Source organism: Phaethon aethereus, assembly GCF_964289735.1.
Source record: "Phaethon aethereus genome assembly, chromosome: W".
Classification (NCBI taxonomy): domain Eukaryota; kingdom Metazoa; phylum Chordata; class Aves; order Phaethontiformes; family Phaethontidae; genus Phaethon; species Phaethon aethereus.
Window position 1 is genome coordinate 2,702,588 of NC_138581.1, and position 15,796 is coordinate 2,718,383.

Genomic DNA, 15,796 nt, shown 5'->3' on the forward strand with positions numbered 1-15,796 from the left:
TTATGAAGGCAATGATTGGATCAAATATCAGAATACAACTTTCACAACTTACTTAAAAAAAAAAAAATCTAATAAGTAAAAGCCAGATAATTACCACTATCTGAAAATAGTCGCTAGGAATGACCACTTCTCCATTCTTGATCCACTCCACCGTAGGAACAGGCTTACCAGACACGGCACATTCAAACTCAATATCCATACTCTCATAGGCATGAAGACTTGAAGGGCGGATTAAAAACCATGGTGGAACTGCAAAAAAGGTGGAGAAAAAATGAAAGCGACAATGAGTGGATATAGATTAAGGCTTAGCAAGTAAATCATTTCAATAAGCCTGAAGAATATTAGACATAAATAGAAAACATATCTGTAATTTAAATTATTCTCTTTAACTCTGAGCCTATTAAATATGAAACACTAGGGAAAGCATTTATTCTAGAAAATACACTTATGCAGGGGATGTCAACATTTTTTTCTTTCCAAAAGAAAGAATTAAAACCTCAATTTAGATGACATGTAAGACTTATGTATAACAAAATAGATCTATAATTCTCACTAAGTGAGTACAGGAGTAATAAAATCCCACTCATTTCAAAGGATCAGATGCCGACTGCATACATAACAGGGTCCTACAAGTCAACATACGGACAGGCACATACAGGTACAAGACAAGTTCACTGACAAATTATACAAAATTGGAAGCATTTAGAGCAGAGACATTTTCATATAACCAAGAAGGACTTCTGACTGGATTTATAGAAGATGGGAAGATAATCAATAACCAGGAAATCTGTCCCTAGTGATTGGAAGAAGAAAAAGGTTGAATTATCTTTGCTGAGAACTAATTCTTATTAAGCTAGCAATTATCTGTTGCCTTGTATTACTATAATGTATTCACAGTTTCTCGGCATGCTATATGATATGCTAATTTAATTTAATTTCATCATCATTGTTATACTAGGACAATGGAAATTCACAACTTGAGGAAAACTGCTAATAACATCACATTTCTAATGAGCCCCCCTTCCACATCACACTGAAAAACACAGGGAAAAACTCAGCAGCCCACATTCATTCCACCAGCTCTCGTAGGGGAACGACAGTCTCTGTTTTGAATATCCATAGTTGCCAGGAAGCCAGAATAAATTAATTTCTAAGTACCATCCGTGACTTATCATTTCAGACAGAAAATCCAATTGTATTTCTTGAGCCATCATTCCCAATGTCTGATTATAATATTTATAAAGCCATAATATTAAAAAACCCTTCTAAATTAAAAGAAGGTGAAGATTATAAAATAAATTGCACCGAAGCTAAGAAATGTTCGAATCAAGGCTGCCCTCGCTTCCCTAATTCAGACCCCAGGTTTGCAAGGATTACAGCGCACTCAGTGACACGATCAAATTCTGTTTCTTCGCAGCCTCCCTCGGCACTCCACGCGGACCCCGCTCGCTGAAAGAGCAATTCAGGGTTTAATTTCAAGCTTCCTATTTCGTACATGGCTTCATGCTTTCTAGTTTTCAAGCTTTTCCCTGCAAACAAAATGATTAATTTCCCAGTAGGTTTTTCTCTCTGGTTTGTATTTCTACAATACCTGCATGATCCACAAATGTTTTTGAACTCGTAGGAGTTGGACACCAAGAGGTGCTACTAGCCAAGCTACCAGTGAACGGGCAAAGTACCCCCCTCATTTTTCTTGTCCAGTTCGCTATGATTTAGAGCAGTCTCTGCTATACAGTACTCAATATTTGCACATCAGACCAAAAAGTCTCATCAGGGATGCAGAAAACGAGGAAAACAAGTTGCAACACACGAATGCGCGGTACCAGCGAACAAACCCATGTCCGGTAGGAATGCTACGGCAGACGTACAGATAAAATTGTGTTCTTCAGCGTTTGCATTTCTCCACCTTAACTACAAAACTCTTTTTTTTTTTTTCTTTCCCCGCCTTGTTGACAACAGCTTCCAGCTTTGGTGATAAACGAAGGCAGAGTCCTAGACATCATCACCTCTTGGTGATGATCCCATCCCTGGGAACACCCCAGGTCAGGCTGGACGGGGCCCTGAGCACCCTGCTCTGGTTGCAGATGTCCCTGCTCGCTGCAGGGGGCTGGACTAGATGGCCTTGCAAGGTCCCTTCCCACCCAAACTACTCTATGACTCTTCAGTCACACCCTCCCAATTAATCCCGAGCGCTCTCCAAACTTGCGCGCACAATGAGGTAGAAGTACTTTTGAGAAAGGGAGATTCTTTTGATTAAAGCTGTCCATTGTGCAAAAAAGCAAATCAAAGTAAAACTGCAAAGTTTTTACATCAGAGTTTTCTTGATTTTAGCAATTGTTTCTGCTTTTGAGCTGAGTTACCTACACTTAAATAAACATCTGCCCTGGGCCCCTCCAGCACGGCTCCCATGGCCCATCTTCTCTATTCCTCTTTCAGATTAGTCTCTTGTTTACCAGATATTTAATAATTTAGGATACCTAGAAGCTCTCGATCCAGTTCAGAACAACCCCAGCGCGTGCAAATTCAAACCCATTAGGCGTCCTGCTTAACTCAGCTGCCTAATTTCCTACCGAAAGGGCTCAGATGGACGCGTGCGTTTGGGTCAGACACGCTCCACGCTGGGCTCTTCTCGCCCTGTGGCCGTCCAGAAAATTACATCAGGGTCTCCAGATCACACAACCACAGTGCGGGAAAGTTTGGTAGATGATTTTTCAAATACAACATCAATCATAAGGGAACACTGGTAAGATGCTGATCAAGCGTTTTTTTTAAAAATAGTATTTCTTACACTAGAGATATACGAAAAGAGATGATTTAGTGGCAGAGTTACGAAGAATCAGCGCTGATAGGATGGCTCAAGGAAAAAGAAACGAGCTCGCTGGGTAAGAAAAACCTGAAGAAAAAAAAATGTAAGACGGAATCACATTCTTATGTTAATTTTAACACTTCCTTTTTTTTTTTTAAACACTAGAGTCCTAGTATAATTTATTCAACAAACTCACATAAAAACACCAGTATCTATGTAGTTTATAAACCATACAATTTTTCAGAGCTCTGACAAAATCATAAACCACTCAATCTTCATTACTGTGGTTTATTGCAAAGTCACCAGAAGCCTGCAATTAATTTATAGACTCGTAATTCACAGATTCCTGCCAGTTATTCTTTACAACACACACGCTCCAGGACCCTGACCCCACTTGCCTGCAGCTTTTCATTCCCTCCACCAGAAGCGTTGCTCCTCTCCCCCCATTTCTCTCTCTTCTTTTTTTTATTGCTGGCATTTTTTTTAGACTGCTAGAAAGCTGGATGCTTGCTTTTTTTTTTTATGGTTTACATACGGTATATGCATAGCTGGGTGTTGCGTTTCATACCAAATTGATGTATTTAACAACTACCATGCGCTCGCCCACACCTTTCCTGCAGTGGGGTAGGTGAGCCCTGTATTCTTCCTAAGGACACCATTAACGTGAGTAATTTGCATAATTACAGTCATGCAAATTAGGCAGTATTAAACACAGGTAAAACACCACAAATAAAGACAACATAGCACCCTAAAGCAGACACATTTAGACTGGAAATAGGTATGCATTTAAAATATATACATATAAAAAAAATCAAGCACTATAATGTACATTCTATAAATATTTTATATTACAATAAATCTCCAGCACTTCCATCTTTGCTCTCTATGTGTTTCTTCTCAGTACTGAATATTTTAAAGGAATGCATATGTGAAGAAGGCTGGGGAGGAGGGTTGCAAAGCAAAGGAAAACACATGCTGTTTTCATGTTCCTTCTAATTAGATCACAGCAATATATAAAAGTGGCTTGAACAAACTGCAGACTTTTTTTCCCCAAAAACTTACAATGCTTCACAGATCCCCCCCCGGAAGATTTCTGTGAGTTTAGTGAGTTTTTTCCAGAACAGCCTTGCACTGTAGGATGCTTATCTTGTACTTCTCCCTGGCTCTCGATGAAAGCCTTAAAATTCCATCTTCAGACAAAAAGAATTTAAAACAACATCTCAGATTACACTTGTTCCGTATCAGGATGAAAACACTTTTCTAAACGCTCATTTTCATTATTTCCTGTCAACCCAGCCCTATCAAAATGCCCCGGTTGCAGACTGAGGATATTTTATGCTAGATACTGTACCAAAAAAGGGAGGAAAAACACTAAAAGGTTAATGGGAGTTCTACAAAAGAAGATGTCCACGAGATTTTGGGTTTAACGGCATTCATATCAGCAAGCAGTATCAGAGGCCTCACTGAGCAGCTTTGGATAAAGGATTAGGACAGACCGCAGCGTGCGACCCCCCTGACTTGGGAGGCTTCTGATTCCCACCAACACTGTAACTTAAATGAAGTACAAGCCAAGAGCCATTCTGCAGGGAAGTAGTTTTGTCTAAAAGTTTGCAGAGGTTTAACGTTCTCTGTGCTCGGTTGGGTGCTCTGCTGTCCCCCAGCAGACAGAGCACGTCGGCGTGCGCTGCTGCAAGCTCCGAGGCTCAAAACGCGGTAACTCATCCGTGTGCCAGCCGATTCCCGACACCTCTGGGCGAGGAAGGCGGCTTTGTTTTCCATGGTGCAAGGGAAATGCAAATTTGAAAATTAAATTTAATGCATTTACTGTCGCTTCTGTAAAGATCACGCTACAGCCCTGACCTTCGCTTGCCTGAAGGTCCCTCAGACGAAGAACGTGCTCTGAAGTCCGTCCCGATTGCAGGGCAGTGCTGAAGCGGGTCGTCATTCCACGTGGTCTCCTCAAAAGGCTGCGTGGGAATTCCGCCATGCCACGGGAAGCGGGTCTGGGGTCTCAAACACTGGCTTCCAACAAACGGGCTTTTCCCTTTAAGGACCGCAGCAGGCTGCATTTATTACCAAAAATGTCAAAGATTGGTTGTAATGAGCCTGTCGCAGAGACTCAGGGACTAATCGAACACTTGCCAGCAGAAAGAGCTAGTTTTGAGAGCGGTGTGTTGGGATGACCTCCCTACTTCTAGAAATACCTTCTGCGAGATGACAGCCGATCTTGCGACAGGAGGGAACAATTTGAACTCGGAGAAATGTCAGCATTTCCTAATGCAAAGTGTCTTCTCTTCGCATGTTTGAATAAGGAATGTGTTTCTACTGACCCAAGAAAGATAACTGCTGTCAGCCAGTGCCCAACCCTGTCAGCTTTCTGAATGGGAAGGCTTTCAGCTGCATGTACTTAAAGGGTGGCTTTGTCATCTCAGAGATTCAAATCCTTTTTAAAAAAATCCCTTGTACTTTTCACTGCTAACTTGCACAAACCGTGAATTTAAAAATAAACGTACATCAAGTGAACGTGCCAGGTTGTGCCTGCCTTAAGGGGAGCCAGCACAATCTCACTCAAAGCCAGGGGAGTTCCTCCACGTCTAAAAATGACAGGAGAATTCGATTTTTATATGATCATTTAGCGTGCGTGTGTGTTTACCACCCTTCCCTGTTATACATGATAATTCAGGGACTGTGTTGTTACTGCAAGAAGTTAAAGAAAAAACTGTGAACGGTGTTACAATGCACAACTGTTTGGAAAGAGCACGAGGCACAAAAAACCTAAAACTCCGCTAACGTGTCTTCAAAAAATAGCAGATTAAAATGACTATCTTTCTCTCTCTTACCATAGCTCTGTACCCCGTCTTACTCTAAACTCTATGCCTGACAGGCAGAAAGACAATATAATCTCAATATATCTCCCCTCAGACCAACCTTGAAGAAATAAAAGAAAAATGAAGCTGTTATTCTATGTAAAACTTCATTCTTCACCTAAATAAAGGTATTACTTGTCTTATTTAATGATTTAGATTATTTTCATGCTGCTTTAGTTCTCAGCATGAAGGTCAGCTTATACCATTGCTGCAGAACAGCAGAAGTTCATGGTTCCCAAGAGAAAAAGCAGCAAGCCACCAAAAATTCAAATGATGCATCGTCGTAATCCCACGGGCATGAAAGAGGAGAAGATGCGGAGACAACTCCCGCAGCTAAAGCAGGGCTTTTGTAGTCAAAGCGATCTCACCAGAGACACGCATCCTACTTTGTACTGAATGTATTAAAAATGTATTTTAATCAGTTTGAATCTCCGGTTCTGCAGCTAACTAAAATATATCCTCTTCCCTCAGCATAAGTTGGAGCAGCCTTTAAACTTGCAAAGTTGCCCATGATTTCAAATACATCTGTACAGTAAAATACTGGGAACTGAGCGGAGACTGGGGACAAAAGGCTAAGAAAGCAGAAAATCTACCAGAGGGGAGAGGGCAGAAAACATCATGACTAGTTTCCCACTTTGCGTTTTCTAAGGCGAGCTTTAGCCAGCTGAAAAACTGCTGATCTTGCCACTCTAGCACTTTATAAATGAAAAATAATCAAGTTAAGAGATTTTATTTTCATTGACTACTTTACTAAACGTTAATGAGCACACTGATGACACGCTTAAGGAAAAATACAATTTCAGTTTTATAAATAATTACGAAGATTCTTCAACATTACATCCAGGAAATACGGTGAAAAGCAAAGCTTAACCCACTTCTGCTTCCAAAAGTAGAAATTCTTCTGAAATGCTGTGATGACCTGTGCCGTACTTGAAGAGCTAAAAGTCTTGATCTTTTCTAAATAAAAAGGTACTTTCTCTTGTGGATTTGTAGGAGCCAGCCCCTCACCCCAGTGCAGCGGAAAAGGCAGCACAGTTTATGTAAAGAAAACTCATTATCGTCTGTGCATTGGTTCAAGTGGCAGCTCTCCCATGAAAACTCCAAAGGGATAAGGTTACGTGTAAAGTTTCCAGATGGGGTCGGAGCAGTAGTGAAGGACAGGTTTGCCGCATGACCGTACCTCTACGATAAGTGAGTACAAAGGGGCTGTTAAGAAAAAAGGACTTTCTTAGTAATTCCCATCAACTAAGATTTCATTCACACGTCAGGAATCAATGAAGAAATTCCTGTTGCAAAATACTTCTTCCTCATAGACGTTGCTGCCTTGTGTCACTGGCCGTTTTCCTAAAAACTAGTTTTAAAAGCTTGCCAAGGGCATAAGCTGTGTCTCATAATAAAAAACCCTCTTGGGGTTTTTTGGAGAAGCTTGCATGTTCGGGTGGCTAATAACAACTCCCACTGTATTGCCCTCCTGGTAGCCAGGCCCTAAGTAGGTATAATGACCCTGCGGGATCGCTGGGAGCTCCATCCGGCTGCTGCTGGGCTACGGCAACGTCAGCATTGAGGAGCAGATGCAGCGGTTACACAGGCTCATCCTCACAGAAGACGCCTATGGAGTTAAAAAGTGTTGAAACCAGCTCGACGGAGGGCGAGTTTCAAGGTCTGGGTAGAGAACGCACGCACGTGCTCGCCTACGAGTTTCTGTAGCGTACGCTCTGTATCATTTTTATGAGCAGTACTGAGTAAAACGTAGCTACCTTGTAGACTGCCATATTCTACCACAGCGTAGAATATTTCAGGATTAATCTAAGTGCCTAATTTTTTGAGTTTATAAACAAATCAGGAGCAAAAGTCTTCCAAATGGATCATAATACTAAAATGTTATTTTAATAACAGTATCCTGGAAGACTTGTGAAATACAGGTTGTTCCCCAACACCGGTAGAAAAGTTAGGCACGGAGAGAGGATTTTTCCCTGTTAAAACATTGTTTCACATATGACCACCAAGTTAAAAACAACGTAAAAATGAAATAAAGCATCCCTGCCCCTTGCAATAGGTAAAAATGCTGGTCCAGCTCCTGAATGGGTTTGCCTGGCTGGAGACCACAGAAGCAGGATGCTAATAAATGTTCCTTTTATGTGATGCACCCATAATGGACAACCTGCAAAGAGAAAACTAAGGTCACCGATATCTGTCAATTTATAACTACCTAAAGATTTTATTTTATTGCCGCCTTTATGACTTATAGTACAGGCAACAGTTATTGACCACATACCATCTGCCCTGGGAACAAATGAGCATTTCATAATTGTGTATTGGGTCAAACTTTATCTTTAGATGCATTAACGTTATTTCTGTCAACCCCTGTATAAAAGGAACACATGCATCACAGAACAGGCTTTCCGAAGGCTAATATAATACTGACATTTAGCTAAATTTTGAGCAAATAACACAGAAGAAAAAATCAGGTTGTAAGAAAGTTGCAGGTGGAGCTGAATTATCTCCTTTTTTTTTTTTTTAAATAATTTTTTCCCTGTGTGCCTAAAGATAGCCTAAATGGGCATTAAGTTAATGGGAACACAAAACTCCAAAACATACTGTAAGGCCACAAAGACTTTTCAAGGTCTTAGAAGGCATACTTTGTTCTGGGGGGTGTTTTGTTTTGTTTCGGTTTTTTCTGTCCCTTCATAAAAACATCAAGATATAATGGCTCTGAGCTAACTCAAGATAAGTACTTACAGGCACCAACCTTCACTTCATCAAAAAAAAAACCCAACAAAAAACCAAAAAAAAAGCAAGAATATTCTGTAACCTTTCCTCCTATGTGTCTGTGCAAGAGGCAAAATTTCACGCTCTCTATATGCCGCTTGTAAAAAAAGCTTTTGTGGTTAGACAGAAAAATAACTGTTGTTCCTGGATGCTGCACTATCTCTCTCCTGGTCCCCACAGCACGTTAAGGACCAGCAAAGGATCCTTCCCGGAGCTCTTTGCTGAGATTCGGCTGACACCAGCATGCACCGTGCTATCAGCCTCGGTAATTGCAACTATAATGCATTTCATTTTGGGATCTCAAAGCAATTTGTAGACATTAAATAATTCACAAGCATTTTACAGATAGATACACACACATAGAGTAAATGACTTGCTCAAGGTCATGTAACATATCAGTGACAGATAATTAAAAGCCAGTGTAATTAATAGATGTCCCCGTGAGATTTCTGCGTGTCTAAGACTCCCTTCGCTCTCTGGCTGGAAGAGAAAGCCACCTCTTCGCGGTAGGGATTTCCCAAGTTTACTTTTGTACTTTCTCTCTGAAAATCATTTTCAGGATCTGCGCATTTTGGCCGTGATCGCATCCAGTGCAGTCCCAGCAGCCGGAGGCTGCTGCCACTGGAGCAGGAGCCGGTCTCTACTGCGCTGGGCACTGGGGACCAGCTCGTGTCAGCGAGCAGGTCCGTCAGTGAGCCAGCACCTCCCCGCTCCCCCAGCACTCCCCATTAAGGTTAAAATCAGCTGCTAGAACTTCTCCAGGGAGAAAATTGGAGAAGCTGAAAACAGAAAAAAATACAGTAGAAGAGAGGGGAACGCCGTATGAGTTTATTACCCTCTCTGTAGCAGTCCTGATCTCTAATAAAAGCTTTTGTGGTTGTTCTTAGTCACAATTTCATTCCTTTTCCACTTTTGCAATGTGGCGTTGGTGTGGAGGGACGTTTCCTGTGGGGCTTTACCTGTGGGGAAGGAGCAGGGTCAGAGGGAACGTGGTGGTACAGCCTGGGGCAAGGCACCACGGCAGCTCCCCTGCCGTCCATCTCAACTTCTCATCACTGCTTCCTTATTTTTTTTCCCGTGATATCCGAGGGCTGCAAAGCCCATAACAACAGGCTGGGGAAAGGAGACCCCAGGGAGATAAAAAGTGCACGTGAGAGGAGAAAAAAAACAAACCACGAGCACCAAAAAGTACAACTAATTGGGAGTTGCTCATAGAAGGTGCTTTTAGAAACTTAGACTGGCTGACGCCGCGTTTTTAATTCAGTAGCACGATTTGCAAATAAAACTATCAAGAATTGAAGGTGTACTGACAGTAGCTCACGGGATTCACGCAGTGACTCAGCTACGTCCACACACGGGCAGAGCACGGATCTGTGCTTGCTCAGGCTCATCATCACGCCTCAAAAGAACAAGGAAAAACCCACTTGTTTACCTTGAGAGCCTCTACCACGCTCGGAAATATATTAGAAAAAGAAAATAAAAATATTGTTAAAAGGAAAAAAGAAAATGACAGCCCCTTTGGATTTTCTATTCTTTAATTTCATTCTATTAGTCACTAAACTGCTATTGCATAAGGGAAAAAAAAAATATCACCCATTGATCACATTTCAATAACCTTTACAAAATTATGCAAGCCGGTTTTTGGAACAACCCAAAAGGTGCATTAAACTGTTAATCCACTTGTGGATCACTGCATGTGTACTTCACCTGGCAGACTGAAATTCTGCCTGGAGGAGTTTGGCTGGAAGAAGTCCAATAATAAAGACTAGCAACAGTTTGCCACTGCAGGAGGAAAATATTGAGAAAGTGTGCTGAAAAGGTACTTATTTTGAGCTATTTATTTGTATGGCCTCAACCTCATTTTAATCTCAGTGTCTTAAAAGAAAGGTTACAGCAGTATATGTAATACTGGACAGGCTACTGCAGTCTGTTATGATGCCCACCCTACGTTCAGACCCCTTGGTGGACCTGCCAAGTTAATGGGTGGATTCTCAGGTCATTTATTCAGGCCAGTAAATCAACTTTTAAATTATCCCATTCAAATGAAATCATTAACACAAACTGAGGACAGATGCTCAGAATGAGTACCTTGGGAAAGAAAGATTGGAGCGTGCATGAAAGGCTTTACAAACTAAGCTGTGTAGAACGCAGAGAAAGAAGAAGCCATTGCTAAAAAGTAATAAAACCTTCCAAATCCATTTTAAAAGCCCAGGAAGATTCACGAGGAGTTGCTGCCTTCGGAGCTACCACAGCCCCCAGGTACGGCACAAGACAGCAGCCGGCTGCAGGGCGCGATGCCAGAGCTCTCCCCGTGCGCGCTTACACGTCTCCTCGCTCCCGGTGCTCATCTCCTTTGAAGAGCAACTGCTCCTCACCCCAGCCAGGTGAATGAAGCCCTTTTTAAACAGACAGTATGAGTTTTAGGTCCCAAGATAATTAAGGAAGGAGTTGGGAACTGCGGGGTGACAGCTGACTTGGAGCTGTGGCAGCAGGACCAGGTTATCACGCTCAGAAGTCAAAGGAAAATATACTGCTCTCCACTCTACATCAGCCTACCACCACCGCTTCTTTGAGATGTCGGGCCAGTTAGCGGCTATGTAGCTGTCCGTCCATCCTAGCCTTCAACTAAATAAATAAAAAGTCATTCCGTTTTCCTTGTGGAGATAGGGCTAAGAGCTAGCCAGCGCTAGGTCTTAATGCAAGCATCCAAAAGCTCCGTTTAGTTTAAAAATTAAAAGCGTACGCTAGGCAGGTTTATTCTGGTTTACTTGGTTAGCCATCCTACCTGCCGACTCTGTACATAAACGTGAGCAAAAGGTGGAATACGAATTATGGAAAAGACCGAGGGCGCTGTCGGTGCGGCTGGCAGGACCCCCCGCTCCGGCGTGGGACCACCTTTGTTCTCGGCACTAAAGCGGGGCGCAGACGGTGAAAGGGACTCAGAGCAGCCCGTGCAGCTACAGGCGCCGCGTTACACGACCCCCCTTCTGCTCGGGGTGAGGCAGTTGCATTTGGATCAAAGAGAAAGGAATCAACAAGCTCTAATTCGATTAGCAAGCAAAAACATCAAATGATTTTTAAGCGATGCAAGGTCACCGAGAATAAAAGTGACTGAGGTACCCACGCACTGCTCACCACAGCACGAATCAGACAGCTATTCTCTTGATAGCAGCTAAGTCGCCTACTCCGAGAACCAAAAGCAGAACTCTTTGTTTTCCATTAATTCCCCCAAAAGGCAGGGCTAAAGCAGCCGACGGCTCTCGTACCACCCGGCGAGGTGAAACGGGGTGAAGACCCACCAGTCCTACAGGCACTGCCACGCGGATTTCGCTACAACCCTCCTTCCCCGGCGTCCCCGCGTGCAAGCCCCAAATCGGAGGGGAAACCCAACACGGGTTGCTCAGCAAGGCGGGGAGCCGGGCCGGGGGGGAGCCGGGCCGGGGGGGGGGGGAGCCGCCCAGCCCGCACCGCGCCAGCGCGGGACGGTGCCTCCTGCAAGGCGCTTGCCCAGCTCAGAGCAACCAAAAACGGGGAAGAAGTGAAAACGAAGAGCTTTTAAACACCACCACGCTGCATTCAGTTCTTCCCCGGGATAAGACACATGCATTTTTAAAAACTGAGATAAATGAAATGGACTAAAGGAAGACGTGTCCTGCGCCTGCATGCCGTCCTTGGCACGCTGCTTCTCATCGCAACGTTAACGTACCACAAGCTGCACAAACGTCGCTCAAACGGATCGAGCGAGGTTGAATTCCTGTCAGCCAGTCTCACAGGCAGTTCAGTTCTTCCGACTGCCTTAACCTTCGATGTAAAAGTAATAATAGTTTAATTGCTGTGACACATTTCGCCTACAGATATTAATGGGTTTGCAATACCCAAGTGAAGGAGATTGACACCTCACTGTCATTTTACCAATGGGAAGAGGAGAGCACGTGGATCAGACTTCTCAGGAGTGTATGTTACGATGATCTAGTCTGACCTAAGGTATAAATCAGAACAGGACTTCCCTGAATTAATCACTTTTTGAATTTTAGGAAACGCATTCATTTTTTTCTGGTGATACAAAATACATGATAGCCCTTGGTACATTTTTCTACTGATTAATTATTCTCATTTAAGAAAAAAAGTATTATCTTCTTGTCTACACTGGTCCTTTTTCAACAGTGGATGTTCTTCATATCTTTGTCAGGTAGACTGTAAGGCTCCATTATTATATTTCTGTTCTTTGCACAGATAGCTGGAGACCATGATCAAACCGCTCTGTAACCTTCTCTGACAAATTAAATAAATAAAAGGGTCTATTTCATCTTAAGTATCTTTTCCAATCCTCTAACCAATGTCACAGTTCACCCTGGCTGCCTTTATCACTTCTTTAATTTTCTTCTTGAAGTACAGATGCAATTCTTCAGCGGGGTTTTCCCCAGTGCCAGGTACAGAGATGCTGGGCTTACTCATTTTCACAAAACCCCGAAAATCACAAGTTTTGGCTGCTGCATTTTGCCGGGTGAGACGTTCAGCTGCTCGGCAGCCTTGACCCTCAGGACTTTCCCAGTCTGTATTTTCCAGCAAAGCCTGCAATCTGCACCGCTGGCCTCTTTAATCCGGAGTACACATGCACATGCACCGCATTCGCTGGTACCGAGCTCCCCTAGGTACTCCAGATCAAGCCGTGACATGTTTTCTTCGTAAATTCCTGCTCTCAAAATAACACAGAATCACAGAATCACTAGGTTGGAAAGAACCTTCAAGATCATCAAGTCCAACCATTAATCCAGCGCCACCATGTCCCCTAAACCATGTCCTGAAGCGCCACGTCCACACGTTTTTTGAACGCTTCCAGTGATGGTGACTCCACCACCTCCCTGGGCAGCCTGTTCCAATGCCTGACCACCCTCTCAGTGAAGAAATTTTTCCTAATATCCAATCTAAACCTCCCCTGGCGCAACTTGAGGCCATTTCCTCTTGTCCTATCGCTGGTTACTTGGGAGAAGAGACCAACACCCTCGTCGCCACAACCCCCTTTCAGGTAGGTGTAGAGAGCGATGAGGGCTCCCCTCAGCCTCCTCTTCTCCAGACTAAACAACCCCAGTTCTCTCAGCCGCTCCTCATCAGACTTGTGCTCCAGCCCCCTCACCAGCTCCGTTGCCCTTCTCTGGACACACTCCAGCACCTCAACGTCCTTCTTGTCGTGAGGGGCCCAACACTGAACACAGGATTCAAGGTGCGGCCTCACCAGTGCCGAGTGCAGGGGCACGATCCCTGCCCTGCTCCTGCTGGCCACACCATTGCTGATACAGGCCAGGACGCTGTTGGCCGCCTTGGCTACCTGGGCACACTGCCGGCTCATGTTCAGCCGGAATATAACGTGTATCTGTGCTTGTGTTATCAATGAGCTTTGTCAATGCTTTGTTTTCTTTCAGGTCATGGGTCAAAATATTTGAAAAATATTTAATCTGATGCAGACCCACAACCACGGAGGCATCCCCTTGGCCTTTTCAAACCTTGGCACACAAGCAGCTCCCCTCCAGTCTTCCACGATTTCCCACTATTTCAACAATTATTAAAAAAAGGAACATTTATAATTTAGACACTTGTTCAACCTGTTCTTTTAAAGTTCTTAAATACAATCTATTTAGACAAGCTAATTTGAAATTAGACATTCCAAGATGTTTACTTTAGGTGGCACTTTTAGAATTTCTGGTCTACCATTTAACTCTTAGTGAAGCTCCCTTGATGCCATGCTATGCTCTGGATACATCACCCACCTTCCCCTCAGATCACACAGAATATCAGCATATCCACAGCATGTATTTACTAAATTTTAGTATTTACTAAAATGCTACCGTATATAGCTGTACAGCCCAGCAAAACGCAGATCTGCGCCAAATACTGGAGCTGCCGGGCCACCACCCACCTCCTGAAACGGGACATGGGTCCAGGCTGATTAATCCTGCTGCGAGCCCCAGCTTGGGCAGGAGACTGAGCCAGGAACAGCGTACCGGCCCCGCGGGCCTTGCCAGACACGGCAGCTCACTCGGGTCCCATACGACCGAAATGGTGCTTCGGTAACACCGAGCCCCGCAGTTCAAGGTGTTCTCCAGCCTGCAGAAGAAATCTGCTATCCCACTGCAAAACGGTGGCTTTTTGGAAGGAAGCGTAGCTTTAACGAAGTCCCTAATTATCATTTGCATTTCCTTCTATCTGATAGGCCTCTGAAATTTCTTTAAGTTCATGAATTTGAAGCATTTTAAGCATCAAGAGGGTACTCTGTATCTGTGGGCTTTACTGTCCACATAGAGCTTTCAGAGCTAATGTATTTTTAAGTGAGGGAAGGGATCGGCTCCTCGTTGGCCTTGGATGGGTGCAGGATCAAGAACTTCACTGTGACCTCTCAAGTGCCTCAGAAGAAGCAGCAGAAGTAGTGATATCCTCCGATGGTCTTTTGTGAACTATCAAAACCACAGCGCAGGGCCAGCGAGGGGCTTCCTAAATCTGCTCCTCCTGCTCCGCAGGGGCGAGCTCGTGCTGGGAGCAGTAAGGGTGGGCACCTCCCTTCTCCCGCTCCCCAATCTCGGCACAGCCCGAAGGGAACACGGCAGAGGAGAGACCAAAGCATTCCTCCAGGGATGTCCAGTTTCCTCCCCATCCTTCCTTTGGAGCCCTTCACAGAATCACAGCCCGTGCCCCAGGATAGCAAGCTAACGACCGGCGCTCGGCACGAAGCGCCCAAGCACTGCTGTGTTTTTCAACCACATTTCCTCTCCCCGGATGGGCTGGTGACAAAATGCACAGATGCGTGAGGCGTTCGAAAAACACAAGAAAAAGCTCAGGTGAATACAAGCCTACTGCGTAACTAAAGCATTAGAACAACAATAAACCCCAAATACAACCCCCTTGGCTTTGTGGCGAAATCAATAGATTATTTCTTGCCAAATTCAGTTCAGGTATATACGTGTACGCAAGCGTGTATGAATTTTTACAGATGAAACCACTCTTAAAACATACGCGTGTGTACATATACACACACGTACGTATTTCCCCCAGCTCACAGTCTTATTTATATCCTAGATAATATTTATGTGAAACCAAAAGTGACTCCTCAAAAATACAGCTGCTCATTTCATTATCACTGCTGCCCAATATTTTCCTGATGGTTATCTGACTTATCAGTGTTCTCCTATGTGACCTACCTCAATATGCTGTAGGACAGATATCAATATACAGCATAATATGTTGTGTCACACAGTTTTCGTGCCTCTAACAATCACAGTCTAGCATCTCTAAAATGTTTTCAAGTTTTATCTCACTGTCCTTGGCTGTTTTGACCTCTTATTTTCTCCTAATATAATCTCTG

General features: G+C 43.8%; 1 protein-coding gene across 1 annotated transcript in view; it reads right to left on the reverse strand.

Moving 5' to 3' along the window:
* The window catches only part of LOC309415080 (netrin receptor DCC-like), a 593,773-nt gene that overhangs the window by 227,987 nt on the left and 349,990 nt on the right, over positions 1-15,796 (reverse strand). Inside the window, 1 exon segment of the mRNA XM_082012494.1 lies at positions 95-249. Within this exon segment, the coding sequence (XP_081868620.1) occupies positions 95-249 (155 nt within the window).